General features: G+C 42.9%; 1 protein-coding gene across 10 annotated transcripts in view; it reads right to left on the reverse strand.

The window, feature by feature from the left end:
* Positions 1 to 12,090, reverse strand: part of DMD (dystrophin) — a 1,961,037-nt gene that overhangs the window by 6,805 nt on the left and 1,942,142 nt on the right. Inside the window, exon 78 of one of the 10 annotated variants that reach the window (XM_025200207.1) lies at positions 7,314 to 7,345. The exons of the other annotated variants lie outside the window; for them this stretch is intronic. Coding sequence (XP_025055992.1) covers positions 7,314 to 7,345 — 32 coding nt within the window. The remainder of the gene's footprint in view (positions 1 to 7,313; positions 7,346 to 12,090) is intronic. 10 annotated transcript variants of the gene reach the window in all.

Consider the following 12,090-nt stretch of genomic DNA (forward strand, 5'->3'; position numbering starts at 1 on the left):
GGGTCAGGCTAGATGATCTGTTCAGGTCCCTCCTGACCCTAGCTACTATGAAACTATGGTAAGCCCCCTAGGGTGCTGGCCAAATTGATGGAGTCACCTTGGGTTGGACCTGAAGGTGGGTCATGTGGCTCGCAAGAAGCTCCGCAGTCTGGACTAGACCTGCCAACACATTTGAGTTTGACATCTCTGGCATAGGGGGATGAGTCTCACACAGCTCTCCACTTTCTGACATATGTGACAAACCCCTGCCTTGGGCTGGTGGTTTGCCACTGAAAGTGATCTATGGCTAATGGATTTAGTAGACAATACTTCCACATTTTGATCCATCCTGCTTTTAATTGGCTGATAAGCATGCAAAGTGAGTGCAGACTAAAAATTCTAATAGTTTAATCAGAATAGCCTAACGGGCAAACAGCTTACTCTGAAGTCACTCACTAATTTAACATTTTAACTCCTTTATTTTAAAAACTGAATTCAATGAGGATAAAAGCAAAGAGGTAATATCATTAAGATACATTATGAGAAGTACAGTCAAGTCATTTTCTACATGCAATTCTGGCAATAGGGTTTATCTGTTCTAGCTACAATATATTGATGGCCTGAGCTGCTGAAGCAGTCTGCCAATGCTATGGTTCTGCAATGTTCACAGTAGGATTCCAAAAAAGACCACAACTTCATTCTCATTTGTGATTTAAATCTAGATTAGATCAAGCACAAGTGAAAGATGCAGTCTGCAAAGCCAGCAAGAAAGAGAGTCGGGATGAGGCAAGCCGCTCAGCCTCACTTCATTCTCTTTCTTAGGTCCCTGCCACATGTTACATTTAAGACATGATTAACTAGTCATCACCTCTTAAGTTGTAACCTGGCCATATGTTCAGTCAATTAATGGCATCATAAAATGACAAATAAGCCACAAAGTTATTCCCCAAGAAAGTTATGTAATACCTTTGTGGCTGGTTCCTATGATGCCACTAACCGAATGTCTGGCCAGGTGTGCCCATGTGGCTGGGAGCCCCATCAGCTGTGGATTTCTAGCTTCAAGGCTCATGGTATGCCCCCACCGCTGGGAGCCCAGATTGGCTGATGGGACCCTGAGCTGTGGGAGTGCATGGTACACTTTTGTGGCTGGGAGCCCTATCAGCTGAGGGGGCTCTTAGCCATAGGAGCTTGTTACTTGCTGGTACAGAGGGAGCCTGGGATCATGATCCCAGACTCCCCCTGCACTGGCAGGAGGGCATGATAGGATCTGATGCTCAGTCCTGCAATCATGCCTCTTGCCATGTTGGGGTGGCCTGGCAGGAGGCATAATTGTATGGATCACTCATCATACTTTTACTTGCGCATCTGGCAGAGCCTCAAACGCTGAAGGTTGACATTCTGTGCCAAGGATGGCAAATTAAGAACTTTGAAAACAATAAAAAGACATCTCGGAAGTCAGGAGTACCTAAAAGTTGGGTTAGTCAATTCACACAACAGATAACTGGTATTAAGCCCCTTTCATCTGAACATAGTATTACAAATTTGGCTGAGGCCAACAGTGATAAAAAATGACCATCATCCAGCAGCTATCTTGTGGCCTATGTGAAATGACACTTGGGATCTCAGCCTAGTGTCTGGTGGACCATTATAAATTACACCATTAGACAACCCTCCCACATAGCTACCAAAATGGTCAAGCTCTGAATAAACAGGAAGAATAAGGTAGCAGGGCACCTGCTGGAGATGAATCTTCCACACCATGGCTGATGATTATAGTAAGAGAAAGCTGTGTAAAAAAGCTTGCACAAGTTCCTTTTTTGCTATATGTAATTTAAGGTTCCCATTTCCTGGGTGGCTGAGGTGGTATCTTTATCTTCTACAAATTAACTTTCAGTTTGAATGATTAGGGCATTTTTGCTACTCTCTCTTTACTTAAACACAACTGAACATCTTTGCTCAATTTTAAACTATCAGATAAATCATCTTCAAGTTGAGCTCAGTCCTGGAAAATTTCGGCATGAAAAATGGACTTCTGAATAAGTTGTAAACAAGGAAAAATATCTTTTAGAATGCAGATGCTCATGTAAACAGAACTGTTGCTGTCACTGTGTGCTCCACCTACCTGACACATTCAAATGCATATGTATACTGTTGTACAAAGGTTTTACTGGCATAAATTTGCCTTGATTTGCATAACCTGCAACACTCCAGTCTTGCCAGCAGCTTCTTTTTTAGTTTGAAAAACAAAACCTACTACCAAATCATTTCTTCATTCTCACCTGCCCAAAATTATGGGCCAGAAAGAAAAAGAAGGGTCTGAGAATTTTAATGGACACTTTTAAATTCAGGTATCTTATCTCTAGAAACAATGCTGAGATTCCAGCTTTTCAAGACATTTGTCATCATTCTAATCCTGGTTGGTCATAAAATATTATCCCTTCCATTTATGGAGATGATGAATTAGTTTTTGAGCAGGCTTAATATTTTTTCTTATGCACAAACTTGGACTTCTAATGAAGACAATCTTATTTTATAGTCAGAGGACTGGAAACAATAACCTCATCTCAGTCCAAAATAATTAAAATAAAATATTTTCTACAATTAACTTCTCTCTAAATTGTAGCATAAGCAAATGTAAAATGTAGCATACTGAATGCCGTACACAGACATCCAGCCCTGAGGGCCATAAACCCTTTATATAGCCAGATTCCAACACGTATTCTATTATTATACAAAAATAATATATGGGATACTGTAATTATTGCTGCTGTAATTCTGTGATTACCATATTTACTCTCATGTAGCAAAGCCAAGAATATAGGCTGGCCCAAGGAGGTAGAAATAAAAAAAGCCCTTTAGTACAAAGTATATCATCACATTTTGTTCACAGCTACACCACACCTTTTTATTTAATAGTATTTATTGTGCTTCAGTTTTCCTCCATTTTTAAAGTTTTCCAGTGGGTTTCCCACTACTTTAATAGGCACATTAGCACTGAAAGCACAATTAGCATGAACGATGTCACTGCTCTGGGCTGTTTTGTGACATGCACAATTCTCCTGTAACTGGGCAACAAGCTGAATAGAGAACGAACTCTAATTCCTCCCCACCTTCCCCCTGATTGGGCATACATTACCTTCCCTATGAATACTTTTCTGTGTGCTCAGCTACCTACAGTGAGAAGCAAAATGGATCACTCGCTGTGTCCCTTAGCTTTTGGGTTGGTGGACGGGGATTAGAATAGCTCTTACACACCTCCTTATTGGCTACAGTTACAATCTGAACTGTGTTCTTTCAACTGTGCAGCGGAGAAAAAGGTTGGAATCCTCCTCTCCTGGTTAGAGCTGTGACAATATAGTCCAGAGGTTCCCAAACTTTTTCTTATTGTGTACCCCCTTCCAGATTTACCAGCTGCCTGTGTATCCCTACCAGTCTATGCTTTATACTTGAACCCCTTAAACGCTAATTATTATTATAATGAAAGGTAAATCCGCTATTACACAATTTATCCCATGTACCCCTCAGAGATGTGTTGCGTACCCCCAGGGGTATGCATACCACAGTTTGGGAACCCCTGATCTAGACCATAATGGTTTGAGAACAATATAAGCATGGTTTCCTTAGACACTGATGCATTATAAACACATCTTCTCTAATACCTATTTCCAGCTCCAATTCATTGACTGTTTTTACACTTTTATGATTTTTCTATTGCGTCCTTGGTTACTAGCATCTCCAAGACTCAAGATTGCTATATTTCGCATAAAGATTCACATGGGGAAAACACTGGCCTGAAAAACACTTAAAAAGAGAACAGTTCAAAACATGTTACAGATTTTTGCTTTGAATTATTGCTACTTTAAATACAACTGAGCTGTCAAAGTAGTCATTAGATCATTTTTTTAAATATCAGATTAAAGAAGAAAACGTTCCTCCATGCCAGAACTACTGAAAGGATGAAAAGACATTATTGTTTAGAAAACACCTCACTGAGTTTGAAATGTAACAATAGAGAGAAACATGGACATGGAAAGCATTAATTTAACCTAGTCTTGTAAAAAAGAGTGAATATGAATACATGTGTATTTGCCATGGAAGTAGGAGAGCAGTATATTTCTGCAGATGCTAACTATATTATTTCTAGTCACATACAGCACGACATGTATTGTATCTGCTGAATTTGCTTTAAAGGCTGTACTGGAATTAAGACCCTTCAGTGAGGCTACAGTAATTGAATCTCACACTGTGGCTTATCACAGAAATAAACAGGAACAGAGTGTTCAGACACTGAAAAGAGGATGCAAAGTAAATTAAGAAACCCCAACAGAATACACTTATTTCATAATTGTGTGGTACCTTGAAGTCCATTGGACAACTCATGGGGTAAAGACCCTACCTAAAATGAACAACTAGAGGTGCACTGATACCTCGGTCTGATATCAGATAAGCACCAATATAAAGAAAAATGACTACTGAAAATTGGCTTTTTTTTGCCTGATGTGGCTGATAATGTGGCCAATAAATGTCCTGTGCATGCATGCAGATGCAGCACAGCACGGAGATGGAGAGGAGCACAGCCTGGCAGCTTGGAGAGCTGCGTCTAGCTAGTAAGTCTGTTGTGGTGGAAGGGGAGAGGGGAGAGAAGGGGAGTGGGGGTATGCAGATCGAAGCCCCTGCAGTGAGGGAGGGAGTGGGGCTGGGGCAGGGGCTGAGGCAGGTGCTGCCCAGTTGGGGCAGGGCAGGGCATGGGACAGAGCCATGGCTTGTTTGGAGGGTATGGGTGGGGGGGTGGCTCCCACCGCTGCATGCACCCTGGGAGGGCATGGGGGGCGTGTGCTCCCTGGATCTGGGTGGAGCAGGGCAGGCTACCCCTGCAGGCTGGGGCCGGGGCTATGCCAGGCTCTTCCCGATGGGCTGGGGCGGGCTGTGTTTGGGGTGCAGCAGGTGGCGGCACTGTGAAGGGGGCTATTGGGGGGGCTACAGGAAATTCTGAGGTGCCTACATCCTCCTCTCCATAGCCCCCTTCTCAGCGCTGCCCAGCCCAGACCCTGCTGGGAAGAGCCTGGTGCAGCCTTATTCCCAGTCCACAGTGGCAGCCTGTCCCACACAGATCCGGGGTAGGACACACGTCCCCCATGCCCTACTGGGGGGTGCACAGCAACGGGAACTACTTCTCCCTTCCCCTGTGCCCCCTGGATGAGCCACGGCTCCGTCACACCCCCCCCCAACCCTGCCCTACTCCCTCCCTTACCACAGGGGCCTCAATCTGCCCCCACATGGCCCTTCCCTTCCATCACAACACACTTACTAGCCAGACACTGCTCTTCAAGCTGCCAGGCTGCATACTGGAAATTGGATTGGTATTGGCTGATATGCCTCCTTAAAATATCAGCTATCGGTATAGGCCCAAAAAATCTCTATCAGTGCACCCCTATGAACAACAGGATCAAAATCTAGGCCTGTGTTTCTAATTGCACGTCTGGCTTTGCATAACCTGGCCAAAAAGATAAAACCCCACTGCTATGCTTCACCTAAAGACAAAGATTTTTAGCACATATCATTGCACATGTACTGAGTAAGAGAAACTTGCTTTGTCACTCCACACTGCACACTGGTGAGTACCCTTCATTCCTTTTCAGTTAAAACACGAGTTGAGAGGGCTGAGCATTTCATTGGAGACAGCACTTTGCAGGATTGCGTTAGTGGCATTTCACTCACTGGAATTTGCAAACCTTTTTTTTTTTTTTTTGAGACTATCAAAAGAACCCAAGCAACCTTTTCTCTTTTTTAACAACATGCATAAATATAACAGAGAACAATGAAATATCAACAGGAAGGGCCAGTTCTGCTCAAGCTTAATGGGCGTAAATAAGAAGAACCTAATACCAAATAATTTCTATAGAATTTCTAAGCCAGCACAACTTGCTTGATGAAGTGTCAGATACTCTTTCTTAGCTTATAAGCAAGGACTAATCTCCTACGAGTGAAGGCTTGTTTAAACTGGGTGTCTCTACACAAGATGCTTAATGTGCAGTAGACTAATTCTACTGCATATTAGCGTGTCATGGCAAAAGCCACGCTAATGCACCAATACACAAGAGAATTAGTCTACTGCATATTAAGCGTCATAAAAAACCATGCACCCTTGCCACTGAGCATTTAGTTAGTACCTCACATTAGAGGAAGTAAATTTAGTGTGCAGTAGCAATAGTGCATTAATGAGAACTTTAATCAATCAAGTACAAGCCCCTCGTGGAAACAGAGTATACCAGTTTCCCCACAGTACACCCAATAAGAGAAAAGCACAGTTTACACAGTGTAGCATGCATGGCTAAGGGACTTTGCTACGATTGTATGCAGTTCCAGGCCTGGGTACAGTACCTCCCAGGGCTAGGCTACCATTTAATTCTTTCCTCATTCATAATAAGCATCTTCTGTGGATGAAAGGTCATCCTACTGTGATCTGTGATTGCACCATAACACCGTCTGAATATTTTATCTTTAATAACAATTTTATTGGGCAATTAATCTTTCAGGCATTATACCTGGCAAGAGATTTGAAGAGCAGCTTAATAGTAAAAATAAAATCACTAGAAATATTTGAAAAGGTAGTGACAACACCACACAAAACATTTTTGCTCCAGTACAGGCAGAAATGTAAAAATTCTGAAAGCTCATACCATTATATAAATCCCATTCCATCATACCAATCACTTCTAAAGCACATAAACAAACACTTTTATCTCTATATATTTTAATGCAGCATTGTGGAGCTGGTGGATGTTAGTAGCATTCTTTATTGTGCAAATTAAAAAAGAACTGTGAGTCTCACATACCTCTCAACCCTCAGTTTTCTAAAGGAAAAACCTATTTAATTTCTTGATATGGTATATGTATATCTTTCTATCAATTGATCAATAGATCAATTGATCAATCAATAGAGAGGTATACACACACATACACACGGATATATATAGTTTATATATTTATGTATATGTGTGTGTTTATATATATATATATATATATATAAACACACACACGCACACTTGTTCTGCTTACATGTGGGCTAATTCTACCTAGATATGTCAGAAAGATTTAATTTTCATGGTCTGCTCTCCTCCCATTCCTTACAATTCTCCCTTGGTGGAACTGGGAGGTAAGGCACAGTCTTATTCTAGTGTTTTCCCCATCAGAAGTTGAGAGGTATTGTATGTTACAGCACACTTGTGGAATGCACTCAGCAAAAAACCCACACTGCTGTCACACAAATGCCAGACACAGGAAGCAAGATGTGACAAACAGAAGCCATGGCAGTGAGCCTGAATCTCACTAACCTCTCTCACTGGCTTTCCAGGGTCATTTCTTCCTTTAGTAAGAGAGAGAGGAAGAAGGAGAGGCATCAGAAAGGAAAGAAAAACAAAAAATCACACATAAGTATATAGTTTATAACTGAGAGAGACACTAAAACCTCCACTTAGGAACTTAACACAGAGATAATGTAATAATAACAACAACAACAACAAAAATCAGTGTAATTTTTTTTAAACAAACTGAAGAACTGTGGTGCACTGAAAGTCACAGGTAACTGAACTGGACAGAAGAAAATATAAAAACTCTTGATGTTGTTTTCAGTTCGGCAAATACACACTTGGAGAAACATCCTGTGCAATCAGCCTACTAGAACCATTTGCTGAGGACAGGAATTGCACAAAGGTTCTGAATTCATTTTCTAAGGGTGCATGAAGGCTTTATTGATTTAAGTCCTTCTATCAGCCAACATTAGTCTAAAAATCTTCCCTCCCTGACTTCATAATGAATGCACTTAGACCTTATGCAATTTATTCTGGCTTGAATATCCTGCTTTTGCACCTAAAATGTAAGAGTTTCAAATTAGCAGGCTACAGCATTCTGCTTCACACATTAAAGATTATGTAAAGCCCTCCCAGGTGGTTGATATGCATTTCCAGAAGCCTGATGAGGACACATGGAGGGATGTATGCATTTATAAAGAGGGACGAGGGCAGGCAAATAAGGGATGAAAAGGAAAGGTAGGTGAACTTATTCTAACAGTGATGAAAGAAAAGAATGATTAGAAATTGGTCAGAATCAAGTAGGTTTCCCACAGTTTTTAAAGTGTATTGATGTAGTCAGGAAATTAGATGCATCTTAAACTTGCATTACTGGCACTCAGCAGATCAAAGATCTCACAGCCTTGATAGGAGGCACATTTTTTTCACCCTGAATTTCTTCCAGTGTTTTAGTTTGAACAAAACCCCCCACAAAACAAAAACCAAGAGAAAGAAAAATCAAGTTCTCCATCAATACTAATGTCCAGTTATGTACTCTGTTTACACACTAGTAAACGCATAATATTGGGACCAGCACCACAATGTCATTCCCCATTTGTTGCCTACTGCTTTCATGAGACCAAACACAGGTTATCTACATAATGTTTAAATCATGAACTACTTAAATACATGTTATCTTTTAGCCGTACTGTTGTACTTTGTAACATGATGGCAGTCCATTTAATGACACAGAAAGGGCGAAGGGGACAGAACTGCCAAAGAGTCGATATAATAAACCTTGAAAAATAATGGGAACTAATTTTCAGGTACTGATATACTATAACACTGACAGCACTACATGCTATTTACATTAAGTCTGAATAAGTGCATACCCTATTTGTCTGGTCCTGAAATGGAATACACTGTATGCACAGTCTCATCTTTACCACCAGAACTATGCCAATAAAAACTATGCTCCTTTTTTGCTTTATCACATTTAACAACATGTACTACCAGTGCACCTATAAGATCCAATCTTGGACCAGGACATCATTGTGCTGGGCAATGTACAAACACAAGTACAAAAACCCAGACTATGCCTCATAGATCTCTCTCAGAGACTGAGGTATATATACAACATGAAACCAGAGATGATTACATACAAGCAGGGAAGAAGAATGAAACAATAAGATAGTGATGGTGAGGACAAATAATAGCTTTATCCTATCAGCAGCATAACTCCTACTTGTCAGTTTTTTCTAGGCATCAGGATGAAGCGGAGCTTTAAGGAACAGTTTTGTAGGAAGATCATGAAGTTGCTTTGCAGATGTTTACAGGAAGCTACTTCACAGCATGAAGAGCAGTGGTAGATAAAGGACGGAAGCATATATATAATCTGAATATTTAACAAGTGGGCAAGGGAGGCTGGCATCATGGGACAATCTGAGACAGGAGTCAATATCTCAATGGTGAATTAGAGATGATAGGGAGATTGCAAATAGACTGTGAAGGGACTTCACAGTGAAGGCAAATAGTTTATGCTTGATGTGACAGGATATATTCCCTCCTTTCTCCCTCCCCCATCCTAATAAGCATTCTCATCATGAAAAAAAATCAAAAAACAAAACAAAGAAAATAAACCAGTCCATCAAATATTTGTTCTTCACTCGAATCTTACTGTGTTGGAAAATAAATGGGGTTCTGACACACAGTAAATTTCAGCAGGGTAAATTAGCCCATGTAAGACCTCCTGGCTGCTGTGGCTAGGTTGCTTCCAGCACTTGAACTGGCTTGTTTAGAGCGACTTGACATATTGCTCTACTGCACTGAAGACTGTCTAAACAGGTTTCTGTACAGTGCCATGGGTACAGTGTGTATTAATTTCTGCTTGGTTCTTTCCATGTTCCCCTCTCTCCACAAAACAAGAGGGGAATCCATTGTGCTTACTTTATAAATCCATATTCACACATTCATGGGGCTAATAACATACAGAATCTAATTCAAAGGCCCAAGCACCAAATACTGATTTGCTAGAATAGCCCCCATGTGATTTGGGGTCAGGTTATTAAACATACTGTACTTTAACTGAACAAAATGTGGCACAGCAGCTCCCACCATGCAGAACTCTGTGAGATAAAATTGATATACATTTATCAAGAGGTTCAGACTGGGGCCTGCATAGTAAACATTGATGAAGAAAATTTGTCTTCTAATACTAAGAGTAATAAAAACAATAATAATACTTTAAAAAACTTTGTATTGCAGTAACTCCTAGAGACATCAACCACAATCAGGGCTCCAAGTAGTGTAAAAATATATGAGGATACTAGCCAGTTGCCCATCAAGAATACCAGGGAGGGGGAGTGGGCAAGGACAGAGCCCTGTCCCCCCTGCCCCATCCAGGCCTGTTCCCCCGCTTTACCTCCTGCTGTTGGGGTCTGGGCCCAATCCCCCTCCCTGCTGCAGTGGCGGGGGAAGGGGAGGAGTGGGCCCAAGGCCAATGATGGGGAGGACTGGGCCTGAGGGTGGGGAGAAGCCGGCCCACTGTGGTGGGGGGAGCAGAAGGCCTGAGCCAACCCAGCAGCGGTGGCGGAATGGGAGGAGTGGACTCAGAGCGGATGGGAGGGAGGGTGGGGTTGGGGAGGATCGGGCCCGAGGTGGGGAGGAAACTTGCTCCTCCCCTCTCTTCCCCCAGCTGCTGCTATGTTGGGCCGGGGCCGCTGCTCCCCTCGCACCGCCACGGCAGGCCTGCTTCTCCCTCGGCTCAGGCTTGCTTCTCCTCTCCCCTGCATCAGGCCCAGGCCCACTCCTCCCCTCCCCGCACTGCTGCCAGATCGGAACCAGGCCTGGGCCCACTCCTCCCCTTCCCTCCCCCCCACGACTACATAGGCCTGAGCCTGCTTTTGCCCCCACCGCTGTGGTGGGCCCACTCCTCCTCTCATCCCCCTGTGCCAGGCCCAGGCCCGCCTCCCACTTCTGTTTGGGGACTAGGACCATTCCCCTATTCCCTGCTGTGGCAGCAGGAGGAGGGCAGGACGTTAGCAGGCCTGCTCCTCTCTTCCCTGTCACCGCGGCTGGCCCTGCAGGCAGTGACAATGGAAGGGAGGAGGGGTGGGCTGAAGCCAGCACTGGTGGCTTCGCCCCCCTGCAGTGTCCCGAGCCCACTTCTCCCCCACCCCCCACACCACTGGAGCCGCTGCTACTTCCAAGGAGCAAAGGGAGGGGAACCCTCTGCTCCATTGTTACCACCTAAATGGAGCAGGGTGGGGGAGAGAGGGTGAGGCCAGTGCTGCTGGCCTTGCCCCGCCATTCCATCCGCTCCATTTCCGCCATCTCCATGGAGCGGGGTGTGGGGGTGAGGCCAGCACAGCCTCACCCCGCCTGCTCCATCCCGTGTCCCCAGCATCATGGCAGCAGGCTGCCACCTGTCCAAATGCTTCTTTGCGCTGATTGGCTGTTTGTCAGCCAATCAGAGCATGAATAAAGCACTATGGACAGACAGACGTAGGCTTTTATAATATTAGAATGGGCTCTGCCCCCAAATACCTCCATTCTGAAGGCTCACCCCAGATACTGACAATCTAAAGTTCCAATCCAGCAAAGACATGCACAAAGTCCTTTGGAATTTATGCACCATGACTGGTCAATAGTGTACACTGGAATACTCATAGTGTACAAAATGAGCTGTGTATGTTATCCTTCACTGGACTGAAGCCTGCATTACAAATATTTTGATGACACCATTTTAAAGAATAAAGGGAATACATCAGTAAAAGTAAAAAATTAAAATAAAATAATCAAAAGCTTGATTGTACATGGACATTTTCTGACAAATTAGAAATCTCAGATCTTTTCCAAATGCCGTAGCCAAATTCTACTCTGATTTGCCAGTTTTCATTTTCAGAATTGAAAGATCCACCTTCTGTAGCCAGATGTAATGAAAAAAGGGTTTGCTAACATCTGAATTAGGATAAGCTAAGAGGATAAACTGAGAATCTAACTAGTACATATACACTGACATTTTTATATACAAGGTAAGGTATCAGCTTACCAAGTTCTAAAATGAAGTCTTCTTTCATCCTGCCCTGTCCTCCTCACTAAAAAAAATGCTGGCTTAGAAAAACATTTTCAAACAATATGAATTTCTGGACAATGCATTTTTTAGGTTCTCATGAAGTTCATTATGATGTTCCCAAACAATAATATGTTGACCTGATAAGCCAAAGGAGGTAGGCACCCTTAGTTCCAAAAGCTAACACCACCTAAGGCTAAGTCATTGCTATGCTTTGCTATTATGTCAGGGACTCAAAAGTGGGAAAGACCA

Source organism: Alligator sinensis, unplaced genomic scaffold (genome assembly GCF_000455745.1).
Source record: "Alligator sinensis unplaced genomic scaffold, ASM45574v1 scaffold746_1, whole genome shotgun sequence".
NCBI lineage: Eukaryota > Metazoa > Chordata > Crocodylia > Alligatoridae > Alligator > Alligator sinensis.